The 15,186-nt window shown below is 34.0% G+C and overlaps 1 protein-coding gene across 2 annotated transcripts in view; it reads right to left on the bottom strand.

Annotated features, from left to right (window-relative positions):
- SLC12A2 (solute carrier family 12 member 2) overlaps positions 1–15,186 on the bottom strand; it is a 93,096-nt gene that overhangs the window by 2,907 nt on the left and 75,003 nt on the right. For both annotated transcript variants that reach the window (XM_045566551.1, XM_045566552.1), the window contains 8 exons: positions 13,445–13,524; positions 10,769–10,894; positions 8,326–8,373; positions 6,729–6,851; positions 5,196–5,307; positions 3,311–3,397; positions 1,780–1,915; positions 1,568–1,635 (listed from right to left, as the gene is read on the bottom strand). In XM_045566551.1, coding sequence (XP_045422507.1) covers positions 1,568–1,635; positions 1,780–1,915; positions 3,311–3,397; positions 5,196–5,307; positions 6,729–6,851; positions 8,326–8,373; positions 10,769–10,894; positions 13,445–13,524 — 780 coding nt within the window. The remainder of the gene's footprint in view (positions 1–1,567; positions 1,636–1,779; positions 1,916–3,310; positions 3,398–5,195; positions 5,308–6,728; positions 6,852–8,325; positions 8,374–10,768; positions 10,895–13,444; positions 13,525–15,186) is intronic.

Here is a 15,186-nt window from a genome sequence, read left to right as displayed (position 1 = left end):
GAGCAATACACTTGAGAAGAGTAAAATGTAACAAAAATTATAAATGAAGTCACAATAAAATTAACTAGAATTTACTATAATTTGTTATAATTACAGAATACTTCTGAGTGTGGGGAAATTCTCCATATAGGAATAGCAACTGCAGTCACGCATCACTTAACAACAGGGATGTGTTGGGAGAAATGCGTGGCTGGGCAGTTTCCCCCTTGTGCAATCATCACAGTGCACTCACACAAACCTAGATGGCAGAGCCTGCTGCACACCTGGGCTGGACGGCACAGCCTACTGCCGCCAGGCTACAAACCTGCAAGCATGTCACTGCACTGAACTCTGCGGCAACTGGAACACAATGGTAAGTATTTGTGTATCTAAACATAGAAAAGGCACTGTAAAAATACATTATATAATCTTAAGGGACCACCGTCATGTATGTGGTCCATCATTGACCAAAACACTTTTATGCAGCATGTGACTGTACTAAACACTCATATTACTATTCCCGTTTTCCATTTAAAAAAAAAGATTTTTAAAAACATGTTCATAAGAACAGCAAATAAATATTTCTATAAACCAAAATACATTTGGTATCTAACACTAAATCCCAAATTCCCCATTTTTCAATGAGAATAGAATTCTTTTAGGAGAAAGGGATGTTTCTATGGGAATTTAGAAAATGGAAGCTATATATGGATAAATGAAATTCTTATCTTCTTCTATTTTTCTGAGTTTTAGTTGCTATTTATAAATGATGGCGTAGTGGCTAGTTGCTACGCAGAGTGAAGTTTCTCTCTAAATGTCTATGTTTTAGTGTCTTTCGTTACAGGTATCTGATCATCAGCAGAACCTGAAACTTTCTGATATACTGAATGGCTATTTTTAAACTAACAATCCTTTAGTATTACTTTTTCCATCACTTGACATGGTTTTTTGGAGGCCTGAGCTTTCCTTATCTATTAAGGACAAAGGCTCTAGAACTGAGAAAATTTGGGTTCAAGTAATATCCAGCTAACCTACTTTAATAGAGGAAGAGCCAAAGTAGGCAATTAGCATCTATATTTAACTTGAGGACAATGTGTCTATATGTAAAGTTTGTGTGTGGGGAAACCTGGGAGTGCGGATTCGGATAGGAATCTCAAATCAAATTTAATCCTCCAAATAACTTCCTGAGGTTATTGTCATAAAGAAGCAAGCCGTCCAGGAGCCAAATTTTAACATGGCACCATCCCACCTCACACATGCATGATGGCTGCGCTGTAATGTTTACAAAGCTAAGGAATTTTGAAAAGGTGAGAGAAGAAGGGTAAAGGAAAAGTTTCAGAATAACCTATTATGATAAAGAATTACTTAGATTCATATAATGCTTAAGGTTAAAGTTTTTGTCTTTACTCCTAACTTAAATGATTTCTCCAAAAGCTTAAAGCAAAGTACATTCAAAAAAGTTTTTTCCTCCTCATAACACCTAAGTCATTATGGGTGCTATATAGATATGTACTTGGAATATAAATTAATTCAAAGTACATCATCCTAAAATGAATAACAATAAAATCTTAATACAGATATTACTCACATGACAATAATATTAGCTGTGCTTGAATGTTCCTTCAGTAGTTCATTTAACCTGATCTGCCGGTATGTCTGAAATGAAACAGGACAAAGTCATTTCTAGACCATTACAACTGGTTCCTTCCATACCACATTGCACTTCTTGGTATTTATGTCTTAAGGATTTTAAAGAACCACATAGAAGCTTAATGAAAAGGAAGCAGAAGAAAAGAATACCTTGGTCTTATAAAGTTCAAGCTCATTATCTGTTATTCGCCATGGTTCATCTTCTTTCATTTTATCTGCAATATCTTGTTCTTTATCATCTTCGTGAAGTCTGTATGGCTCAATCATTTCATCAAAAGCTACAATACTTAAAAAATTGAAAGAAAAATGGCAACTAACTTTATTTAGTTTACATAACAAGAAGATCTTAAACACGAAATTCTAACTTGAAAAGTTAGTGCTTCTCATCTGTCGTGCTCTCCCCTCCATACCCAAACTACAACAGTCACTTTGGCAGTTTATTTAAAAAATAGCAATTGCTAGTGTCTCAAACTGATTAGAAATTTAGAACCATACTGACAATACAGGTTGAGTATCCCTAATCTGAAATGCTTCAAAATCTGGAACTTTCTAAGCATCAACATGATGCTCAAAGGAAATGCTCATTGGAGCATTTTGAATTTCAGATTTCCAGATTAGGAATGCTGAACCATGCAAATATTCCCAAATCCAAAGGAATCTGAAATTCAAGCATCTGGGATAAGAGATACTCAATGTGTAATAAAATTGCTGTTTTTAACTGCTAAAGCTGATCTCCCTGTATCTACCCCTGCTTCTATGCCCACCCCTCTCAACCTGAATAAATTTTATCAAAGTAGCCAAAATGCAAATTGTGCCACTACTTTGCTCAATACACCCAAAGGCTTTCCCAGTTCAAATACCAATGAATAAAAGTAGTGCAAGAAAATACACTAGAACATTTTGAAGGGAGGAAAGGGCAGATACTAAAATTTTAAAAGACACAGAATTAATTTCTAGATCTAAAGATCCTTACTAGGACAAAAGGTAATAAAAGAACATGAATGGCACTGTAATCCCCTATGAATATGAGAAATATTCTTTAGTATCACATCTAGTAAAGCACATGGTATATACTGTTTTATAATAGAAGCAATCTTTCCCTGATTACAATCTCAAAAGATATACCTTACTATTTTCTATTTAAAATAAATTCTTTATATCAGCGTCATCATTTCTTCAACATTTATCTGAGAATAATTAAAATTATATCTGGTAAAATAAATACAACTATAACAACCTCTGTATACCATTTTCTGGTAGAATATTCCAAGAGTCTGTGCTAGGAGAATTCTGAATGCAATTATTGTACGTAAATTCTTAGATTCTCCTACTTTAACAATAAAATAAAACAGTGGAAAATAATCAGTATTTGGAGTAGAGACTGAGTGGTTATAATCAATGTGGGCAGGGACAATGGAAATAGACCATCTGTGGCATTAACAATTTTCAGAAATCACATAAAGTAGTGATCGAGATCCTCTCCAAAAATTGAAAACTCTTTAGACTTATTTTAATATCTGCTGTAGGCATGCCAAGTATCAGTGCTAAATTTTTAAAAACTGACTTCACATGTAACTAATAGCAGGAAAAAAACCTCTAGGTACTTAGGTTAAGTTGAATTTGTGTCTGAGTAGGCCAACTAAAAAAGGATCAGAAATTTGTAATTTATACAATAACTTACTTTTCTTTCTTTGGTTTGGTATTGATATCTCCTAGGACCATAATATCTGAGAAGTCTATCCGGAACTTACTAAGCAAGGTAGCCATCCTATAACAAAAACGAATAAGCACTGAGATGCACGAAGGGCGCATATAAGTAGTTTTACTCTATACCATCTACCTGAAGAGCATGGTTTACAGGAGAAGCCTGTAAGGTGCTAAACAATGTCCACCTGAATTAATTCACACCGTTCATTCACAAGTAGACTTCTAAATTCCCCAGTAGAGACTTCTGCTACATTCTTTCACTTTCTCTGAATCTCTCCTTGGTATCCAATAGTGAGTAGGCAGAGAAAGACATTAAAAATGAAGTCTGAATGACAAACCAGTATTTTTTAAGCTAATTTTAGTCCAATTATATTAGTAAGTATATGAGTTTCAGTAAAAACTAGTAAATGGATGTTATTTTTAGATTATTCTTCCATCCAAGAAGAATGCTTATCTCCAGGCCCAAATACAACTTTGTGGGCCAAACTGAAGACGCCGCTAACAGCAGATTAACTTCACAGCTTTTGTGGGGGGAGGGGGAGGGGAACTGGAACAGGCACGGAAAAGGAACAGCGAAGAGCCTGGTTTTCCAGTAAATATCCTTCTGGAAGCATAGCTGGCAATGAGACACTGGTGGCAACAACAGAAAAGGTGAAGTGCACATACATACACACAAGAAAAGCAATTTAAAAAACAATTTTATTTTCGATAAAATGAGTTTTTAAAATTAAGACATGAGATATTAGAAAACAGATAAGCTACAGGTTTAACTATTAAACTCATTACTAGTATTTTTTGCATAATTCATTATTAGAAATGAATAAACACCTACTTGAATTCCAGTATCTACCTTTACACTGAGTTCTTACTCTACAATGTGCTAAACATTATAGGGCCCACAAAACTCAAATTTAAGAAAATACAATACAGGCCAGAATGTGAGGAGTGGTAGGCATCAAGTGTATTGTGATTCGGGAAGGAAACATAACAACTAGTCAAGGGGGCAAAGGGGAAAAAAACAGGGAAAACATGAGGAAGAACTGAGCTGGGTTTTAAAGAACGGCCTATTTAAACAGGTAACAGGAAAGGCAAGCGAAGAGCCATTCGTATTTACAGGGGAGACATGAGCCCCAGTAGAAGCCTGACGTCACAGCGTGTCCAGGGCATATGCAGAAGCGTAAGCTGGGGCACATTTGGGGCAATATGAGACAGAAATGGAAAGGGAGCAGGAGAACATACTGTCAAAGGCCTTACAGCAATGAGACTTTCTCTGGGAGATGATGGAGAAGTTGTTCGAATACTTTGGGTAGAGGAATCACGTGGCTGAGACTCTGCTTTCCAAGCATGCACCTGGCAGGGCTGGCACATGTGTGCAGGAATGCCAGAGGCAAGGCGGAGGCACTTAAAGAGCAGGAGTGAAGCACTGAAACGAGGACTAGCACTGTGGCAGCACAGACAGAAGGGTGGGGATGTGTAACAATGGCATCCTGCAACTTCTGTCATCTAGAAGTCTACAGAATGCGTCCCATATATAGCATGCAATCTTTGTGTACTTGCTTCCCCAATTAAAAGAAAAACAGCTGCTTAATATTTTAATGCCACAAGAATTTAAGAAGAACCTTCTAAATGCTAGTATGTTAAAGATATCACATTTAAATAAAATTAAGTACCTACAACTTAAATGTGAAGACTAAATTAACGAGAATGAAGTTATGTTTAAGTAGAATTTTCAGCTTCAGTATAGAACAGAGGAACATGACTGACATTTTCTGGATTGTCTAATTTTTACCCTATCAAATCTATATTGTGATAATGAAGTGCTACTAGATTAATGCCCTTCAGTTTTAAAATGAACTTACGCTCTCCGGTCATGGTCTATTCTGTTTATTTTTCCACCAATGAATACTCTGATCTTACAGTCTTTCCACTTTTTCTTGGTAGTCAGAAGATAAGGTATCAATAAGGTCAAACCTGAATTATAAAAATATAACAAATGATTTATAAAATCCTAATTTATCATTCAAAAACTTTTAAATCAATTTAGTCTCTAAAAACATGTTCACTACAACTCAATATAAAACAAAATTCTTTCTGTCCTTCCTTGATAATTCAGTCAAAAAAGCCATCAGACAGGCCTAAGCAGGGAGGGAGGCCTGGTGCTGAGGAAGCACGCCAAAGGGGACAGTGGAGCGGCAGAGTTGGGAGACTAGTCATATGCAGGAGGACTGAGGAGGTGAGTATATTCAGTGACCCTAACGGGAGCCAGATTAACACTGAAATGAGAAACATGAAAGGGAGAAGCTGGGCTGCAATTGCTATTTGATCTCTACACCTACCTACACACACACACACACACACACACACACACACACACACACACACACACACATGCGTACTTCCTAGCTCTGTCCTCTTAGTGGTCCTGGGAACATATCTAGTAGCATATCTAATTCCTTGATCTTTGTTTCTAAATACTATTCTCCACTAAAAGGAACCAGCATTCTTTGGATAAAGGGTTGCTTCCACAGCTGGTGTAGGGAAAGTACAAAACTACAAACTGAGCCTGTGACGTCGTCTCGTGTCAGAAAGTAACTAAAAGAATGACTGGACATGGTAAATGGACACAGAAGAGGATCCCACTGGTTAAACATGGGACAAATGGAACATCAAAACAAATAATGAGAGTAACAAATTATACTCCACTGAATAAAACAGGAATCAATGAGTCCATCCTGATAGAAATAAAGAGAAAGCTCTTCCTGGCAGTAATATGCCAACTAATAAACAAGGAAGAAATGATGGGATTGGAAAATTATCATTTGACAATCATGACAATAATAACAATAAATTCAGGAAGAAACATTTATGGTTGCTAAAGATAGTGGTAAAGGTAAAATGATACATTTAAATACTCTCCAAGTAACTCCTCCCCTCCCCTCCCACCCCCAAGACCTATAATTATAAAGGGGGGAGTAAATTTCCAGTGGATAAATCTGGTGAAAGCCACACTGCTCATGGTCAAAGTTAACATCACCAAGGATGGGACAGACAGAACACCACGTGCCACCTAATGAGATGTAGACAGAGGAGCACAGCAGTATTTCTGTGATATTTCTGCTACAAATATATAAACAAATTATGATAAAAAAGAAAACAGCACTCCAAATTGAGTGACATTCTACAAAATGGGCTGTAATATTAAAAAAATCTTAAGGTCATGAAGCTCAAGAAGTACAAGGTAACTTCCACACTGAAGGATACTGAAGAAGCCTGACAACCAACTGCTGTGCCCGATTCTGAAGCTAAGCTATGGGTGAAGAGTGCATGCCACTTCTCATTGCTGTTCTCACAGCTTCAGTAAAGTCATTAAAAATGTGTATTAACCACCTTACCTCCATCGTCAAAAAGCCACCACACATCGATAGTATTCTTGCCTTGTTTCTTCTGAAACTGTGCACTAGCTTCGAGAAGCTTTTGGTCAGCTACACTTAAAGGCACAATAGGGCCTTTGGATTCTAAAGGATTAAGCAAAAAAAAAAAAAAAGAAGATATGAGGGAAGTAAATATTAAAGTCCCTTTTGTTGAACTTCTATTGTTTTCTAACTTTGGTACACTGATATGTTTATAATACAGATAGTTGTATATGGTATCCATCGTAAGTGGTTGTTTATAATTTAAACATACTTTAAAAATGACTACAGATAAATACCTCTTTACAACAACTAAACTAATCCAAATTATCTTGCCTAATTTGTAATATTTTGAAGCATTCTGAATGAATGTGAATATAAGAGAATCATAAATACCAATCAAAAAAATTATACTTGGCTGCTAAATTTTGGTTGTTGTTGTTTTTTTTTTTTTTGAAAAGCTGTGTTAGTCTAACTGGACAAATCAAGCTTATGCCTGGTTCTGTGAAAATATTTCTTTTGTAATCTGGTATCTCAATAATGTAAAGCTCAAGACTTTTTTTTTTTAAAATAAAAGTTGTTATCTGTAATATAAATGACAGAAGGGAGCTGAAGACATACTAATACAACTTTACAATTATCACACTGAAAGCTTAGTCTAAGGAAAAATTCCCTTGTCTTTATTTATCTTTCATCCTCTCAGTATGTGACACCCAATTCTAAAGCCATATAACTGCCACATCTTTCTCTGAACCACAGAAAGATTGGGGGATTTCTTGGAAGGGCACCCATCTGCTGTAAGTCTAAAGGTAATACACCAAGGGAATTCCCATTTATATTCCCAGGAACTTAAAAAAAGCAAAAACAAAAAGCAAAAACTGTGTTGGTACTGTGCGCAAGCAAATGACTATTATCACACTCCTACACCAAAATTTTAAAAGCAGAAATCCACAGGAGGAAATCTGATCACTTTTGCAGAATGTCATTCACTTTTCATGCTGCCATGGTATATGCAAACATGACAAATGATTTTGCACGATGAAATAATATGGCTACCAAACCACACTGCTCCATAACTCTCACCTCTATCTCCTTCTCATAAAATGCATGTACGTTGACATGACTGTGTATCTCCCAAACGCAGCACGACTGTGAGAAATATTATAATTTTTGAAATGAAAAATATATTAGTATCAAAATTGAGGACTTGGCTGCTTACAACTGACGGTAAAGAATGCAAGTGACACTGTAAATAAACCTATTTCAGTGTCCCTACTTATCATCTAAACCATGCAGTTTAAATTAAAAAAAAAAATACTGACTTTCAGGGTTTGAATATTTCAGAAATGCTGTCATGATTTAAAAGAATTTGTCTGTGATATATCACCTTTTCCCAAGAAGATATAACTCTTCAGTTGGGTTAATGATAATTTTTCTAATCTGCATTTAATAGGTAACTGTAATATCACCTTACCATGGAAAATAAAAACTAAGGTAAAAAAAGAAAAGAATAAGGTTGGAGTCAAAGAGTTAACAGTATGAAAAAAGGGATTAAAATAAAATGATGAAAAATGCCTGCCTTTTTTCAACAGTGGTTGAGTTGGAGTCTTGCCATCCTCTTCCTCGTCTAGATTATATTTAAAAAACACAAAATATAAGTTAATTGTTTTTATATTAATAAAAAACCTAAATAGAGCACATTTATAAACAAAACATAGTATGAAGCAACAGTCCACAAAAAGAAAAAATCAAGGCTGAAGATTAATATTTTCTATACTGAATGTCAAATATTTTAAAAAGCAAACATATTTTAGACCTCTCCCCTACATGGCAACTGATTAACACATCTAAATTTTATTTCTGTAAAATTATCAAAAAAACTTCAGATGTTTTGAACTTTCATATTTGAAATCAGTTGTAAAGATGTTGAACTATGGCTTATAGAGTAGAAATATGACATTAAAAAATTGATATTGCAGATAATAAATTTTAACCATGCTACTGCATCACTATGCAAATGACTGAAAAGCAATTTTAGAACAATTAATGGATATTTGGTATCTGTAAAAAACTAATCACTATATCACCACTTGAAATATTAAGGAATTTGATCAGACAGAAGTCTTTTGCTTTATATAAAATGCCAGGTTATAAATAAGTGATTTTTTCCTAAATATATAAATGTATACATATATGTATGTGTACATATATATTCATCCATTTATATTTAAATATCTATAAATATTTTTCTTCAGTTAATGGTTTTCCTAATCTAATTTTTTTCTTAACGTAAGCTTGCATTATTTGTTTCGGGTATGTAAAAGTCTGGACTTGGACATGAAATAATATACCGCGATGGGCTCTGGAGTTAGATGCCAAGATTCCAATCTTACCTCTACCCCTTCTACTAGCTGCGTGAACTTCAGCTAGTTACTGAATTCCTCACCTTTCTCATTTATAGAAAGGGTTAACAGTACCTACCTTAAGTAAGACTGTTAAGTTGCAAGCATTAATGCACTGAGCTTAGTGCCTGGCACAAAGTCAATATGCGAAGGGTGTTCTTTTTGTCCCCTTGCACATCATATGCTTCAATAATCGAGACAAACATAACCAAATACTAGGACTATATAATCACTACACTAGAATGTTTCTAATTCTGTAGATTTTAAAATCGTATAAACTTATGCCTGTTATGGAATATTAACAAATTATCATATTTAATTTTATAGTAGTATTAAATATGCCCTTATAGAGTAGATATTTAATAGTATCTGTCTTTGATGATTATGAAATTTATAAATACAACTATGGACATTCTGCACTCATGTAAAAAAGCTCAGAAACGTCAAGGAAATCCTGACATTTCAAAATGATTTAAACTAAGTTAGACATTTAGATTTTTACAAGAAAAAGAAGACTAGAAATATATTGACCCAGTTTCCTCTTCTATGAAAATAATGATTTCATAAGATTGTGACACATATTAATAAGCTAATGTATGAAAAACATCTACATGTGTTTGTACAGAGTAGATGTTTGATAAATATTACTTCTTCCCCTCCCATTACAACTTCACCTATTAATTCCTAACAGATTCTATAGAGACATGATCCAAGAAAAAAAGGGCAAAAACAAACAAACAAACAAAAAAGTAAGAGGAAATGAAAGAATGTATACCACAAGTAAAAATAAATGCAGGACATGAGAAACTTTATCAGAATCAGTCTACAGAATTTTGAGGCAAAATAGAAAGAAATTATAATCAAGCCAGCAAAGAATTGAAAGGGAAAACAGGTGTCAACGAAACTTTCAAGTACTACTACTCTAAGTGAACAAGGTAAATAAGAAGGAAAGAAATAAAAAGTAACATTTTTAACGCTTCTAAATAATATAGAAGAAATAATATAGAAGAGATAAATTACACAGAGACATGATTTGTCCAAGGTTATCAATTTCAGAAAAAGAATGGTCATTCTTTTACAGGAATCAAAAGTATACTATGGTTTGATGATTTACAGTGCAGATTTTTTTTGCGTGTCAGTTGGCAGTAGGACAGATGGAGATACTAGACTGAACAGAGGTAGGAGAGTGAGGGTGGGAGAGTAAGATTTGGAAGTCATCCCTCTTTCCTTCTCATAAATACGAAATACAGATCTGTGGAGAAAATTATCTGAAAGTCTCGTGAGATTTTTTAACTCTAAACTCTAAAATTACCATGTTCTTTCCACATTCAGATTTAAACTATGCTTCGAATTAAAATGTTTTATTTAAAGTATAAATAAAAACACACAAGACCATATTAGTAAACAATTGGCATGGTTTCTGTTCCATGACCTAATACCTCATACGTACCGCTAGACATTTTGTAGCCATTTCTGAAAGCCATAAATTTTACCTGACCAACTAGAAATGAACACTACAAGTTTTAAAACAGGTTACTTTATAAGACATATTAATAAAAACCATTTCTTTCCCTCCAAATTAAAATAATACCAATAAAACATTGTTTGAAAGAAAATTACCTTTATGTGTAACAGTTTTTTCACCAGGTGGTTTGGAAGTATCTAAATCTGATTTCTTACTATACTCCACACTTAGCACCACATCCTTGGTGCCAGGAGACTTCTCTTGTGATGACAATAATTCTTCTGTAGACATAAAAGTATTTAAAATAGTATCTAAATCATATTTTAACTGTTAAGGAAGACATCGTGGTTTAATAGCTAAACAACATTTTTAAGCAATGTGTTTATAATGAAGTAGTAAGTTTATTATAAACACTTTCTTACGTAAACAACTGTGGCAATCTATCTGAATTGACCACTCACTTAAATATGTGAGCCACAACTTACTGTCAGATACCGGTTAAGTATCCCTAATCCAAAAATATGAAACTTGTCGAGCATCTACATGACACTCAAAGGAAATGCTCATGGGAGCATTTCAGATTTTGGATTTCCGGGTTAGGGATGTTTAATCAGTAAGTACTGTACAAATGCAAATATTGCAAAATCTAAAAGTCAAAATACTTTGGGTTCCAAGCATTTCAGATAAGGGATACTCAACCTGTATTTGAATTAGGAGCTGTGGAACAGTAATAAGTAAAACTCATGGAACAGCAGAATCTGGTAGACAAAAGAACACTATGGAGGATGTGAATCAACTCTACTCTCAGTCAGTTACACATATAAAACTGCAAAATGTTACAAATATTCATATGCATGTGAGAAGGTAATAGACAACACTGAAAAATTCTACCCATGACTAAGTTCGAGACTAGGGGATATAGTCTTTTCCTAAGCACATGATATCATTTCTTCATTTTTAAAGCAGTTTCTTCATTTTCTTTTTTGGTCAGAGTTAGTAAAAATTTAACTTCCACCATAAAAACATTTGTCATAAAGACAAATATCACACAAAATTCATAATATGTCCATAATCCTTATCACTTATTTGTGTGAATGAAGAGAAACAAAAATAGAAACTATGTGAGCCTAGGTGCCAGCCCTATACAGAGTTCATAGGCCTTTTCTCCTCTTTAATCTTCACAGCAACCCTGAGAGATAACTACCTTCTAAAAGATAAGGAAACTGAGGCTTGGAAGTCACAAAATTTTCTCAGGCTACAAAACCACTAAGAGAGAAAGTTGGGATTTTAAAAACACATCTGCCTGACTCCAATGCCTATGCCCTTAATTCCTACGTTAAGCTAAATTCCTATTTCAAAATCTGCATGATGAAAAGTAAGGCTTTCAACAACATTTCAAAATAATTACAAATACATGAAATACTTTTTTACAGTTTCAATCACATTCAAAGCTCAGTAAATGATAGAACTATATAATTTATATGCAAAACTATGATACTTTTGAGAATGAAAAGGAACACTACTAATAATTACGCAGAGTTAAGGTACCCTAAACTTCAATCACTGAAATATATTTTGCCAGGTCTACTCCAGAATAAGAAAATGCATTTTCAGCAAGCCATACTTTTTTGTTACATGGATAAAAAACCTTAAAGTGTCTCATTCAAAACTGTAGACTACCCCTGAAGTAGAAGGTGGGAAGATTAAAACAATTTAAATACATAAACAGATGACAAAATTCATTATATGCCTCTTAGCTATTTAGGCTTAGTTAATTCTGATGATTTGGTTCATTAATTGATAGGGATCAATGTTAGGGGTGTATATATATATTTTTTTTTGCTTAAATATATAGTATTTTTTGAGCTACCAGGAAATCTTTAGAGAAAATGGAAATTTCCATAGTTTTTATAAAGTTACCAGAAATAATTATGCCTTAATTAGGTTTTAACCTTCACTTGTAAAAAATGCTTTAAAACTTACATATTATAACTATTTACATAACATTCCTGACATGACAAAATTGTACAGTAACGGAAGGGGAAGAAAGAGCCTGGCGGGGCACGGAGGAGCACAGGAGGCCTTCACAGTGACAGCACGGTTCTGCCGTCTCGACTGTGGCAGTGGTTACACAAATCAACACGTGATAAACTGCACAGAAATACCCACACGTACGTAAAACTGGTGAAATGTGAATCAGGTTTGTGGGTTGTTCCAATGTCAATTTCCTGGTTTAGGTAAAGTACTGCAGACATGCAAGATGTTACCACTGGCAGAAACTGGATAAAGAGTACATAGGACCTCTCTGTACTGATTTCTTTGCAACTTCCTAGAAATCCATAAATACATTCGAATAAAAAAAATGTTTTAATGATTTATCAGGTCTTTTCTGAAGACAGGAAACTTTATGACGAAGTTTAGATTCTCATTATTAATATAACTAGATGCACAAAGCATGACCTTTGTAAACATCAAAATATCTAATGATTTAGTAGTCATTTAAAAACTTTTCCTCAGACTATTGTACTTATCATGTATTTTTAAAAATTTGGCCAATAACTAATGTCTGCTTCTTTTAAGGTTATGATTTCAACTGAATTTTATTCTCTCCATTAATAATCACCAACCATCATCCAGGTTAGCACAAAGACAAAACACAATCTTTGGTGGAGCCAAACAGATCCAATCTTAAAATGCTAAACAGTAAGTCCATGATCCAGAATAAATACTAATTATTAAAATTAATGAAGAACTTGTCAGAATTATATAAAATTTCCTTAAAAAGTAATTTATATTTTTTAAGTAAAAAACTTATTTCCAATAAGATTTACCTTGTCCTTGAAGATGAGATATATCCAGACCTTCTTTTAGGCGAATAACTACTACCCCGTATTGTATGTCAAAGGCATCACTATTGAAAGAAAAAAAAAAAATTACAAAGTTTCCATGTTTTCCTCTATAAAATGAAGACAATAGTAAATGATATCTAAAATTACTTTCAGCTTTAAAAGTCTGATTTTTAAAATATGCTTTGAAAATTAGTTGACGAGATATGTATGTTTGTCTAAATCCCACACCATTCCCATTCCCTTGTTCTGTAATACCCTTGAAAACTACTTTGTAGATTTTTATAGTATTAACACTCTACCTATAGCAGCTGTCTAAAGCAGTAACGGTATTTTTATCCTATAAAGTAAAATTATAGAAAAATAAATTTCAGTAATGCCACCATATTTATCTTTAAGATTATACCCTTAAAGCCAAGAGAAATACATAAAGGCAAAGAAAACATATTCTACTGAGAATGAGAGCAGGCTGAAGGGTATGAAGAAATCATTTCTGAGAGAGGGTATTTTTAACCAAAAATTTTTTACAAAACTGGCTTAAAAAGTGGTCCAAAGATTTTATATGCATCTGAAGATATATGTATCCACATCTCTTTTAAATTTTTTAAAACACCATCCCCTTTCCCTTGTTCTGTAACACCCTTGTAGATCTTTACAGTATTAACACTCTACCATTAGCACAAACGGGAGCATTTGTGTTTCAAATACATTAAAATCTGAAAGACAGTTCTAACACCAGACAAACTCTGAAAACTTGACTAAGACCATAAATCTCCATTTTAGCCCAAATTTTTCTCAAACCTACTGAAAGAATTTTAAATTCCAAAACTTCAAATTGGTCTCCAAGAGTGGTTACAGGCTTAACCTTTATTTTTAATTATTATTTTTATTATACAAGTAATCAATATTCACTATAGACATATCAAAAATGACATTAATATATAGCTACATATAATAAAAAGAAAAGGCTAAAATCTAATAAAACAGTAAAATTATTACTCCTACTGAAGTGGAAAATTCCACTGACAAGTCTCCACCCTCACTAAGGGTCCCTACCACCCTCCTTGACAGCCGCTTCTCTTGCTCCTGTAAACTGCGTGCAGCAGTTTCTACCATGATAAGATAAAACAGAAAGAAACTCTGGAGAAACTGTACCAGAAACTAAGGCTGCGCAGACCCTGCCCCCGATAAAAGATAACCACCTTGTAACTGTGCTCCCTTCCTCCCTAAACCTAACATATAAAAGACTGCTATACTCTTTGTTAGGGGCTCAGAATTTGGAGGCGAGCCCCCTCGGAGCCCGCCGGCTTAATAAAACCCATTTTGCTGTACTTCCGTGTGCCTTTTGGTCCACACTGCTGTAACACTACTGACAAATGAAAGAATATGTTTAGGGTATAACACACAGTTATAAAAGGTTTTTTGTTATTTTTAAATCGGAGAGACAATTTGGCTTCATTCCTATGATGAATTAACTGAGGTCAAAAGAGATTCACTGGAGAGAAAAAAATAATAGACATGTTAGTGTTACTCAGCCATATCTTGAAAGGTCTTAATACCAGAGAAGAAATTACCTCAAGCATTTAAAAAAATAGTAAATAAATCAACTGAATCAAAATCAATTTCCTTAAAGAAAAGCCAGGGAATACAGCTCCCCAAATTTCCTTTGGATTAAAACAGCTAAATGTTTTTGCTATAAGCTATAGAAATTGATTTGTCCTCAGACC

The sequence above is a fragment of the Lemur catta genome, chromosome 12 (assembly GCF_020740605.2).
Source record: "Lemur catta isolate mLemCat1 chromosome 12, mLemCat1.pri, whole genome shotgun sequence".
Classification (NCBI taxonomy): domain Eukaryota; kingdom Metazoa; phylum Chordata; class Mammalia; order Primates; family Lemuridae; genus Lemur; species Lemur catta.
The sequence above is the reverse complement of the archived record's forward strand: the minus strand, read 5'-3'. Positions and strand labels throughout refer to the sequence as shown.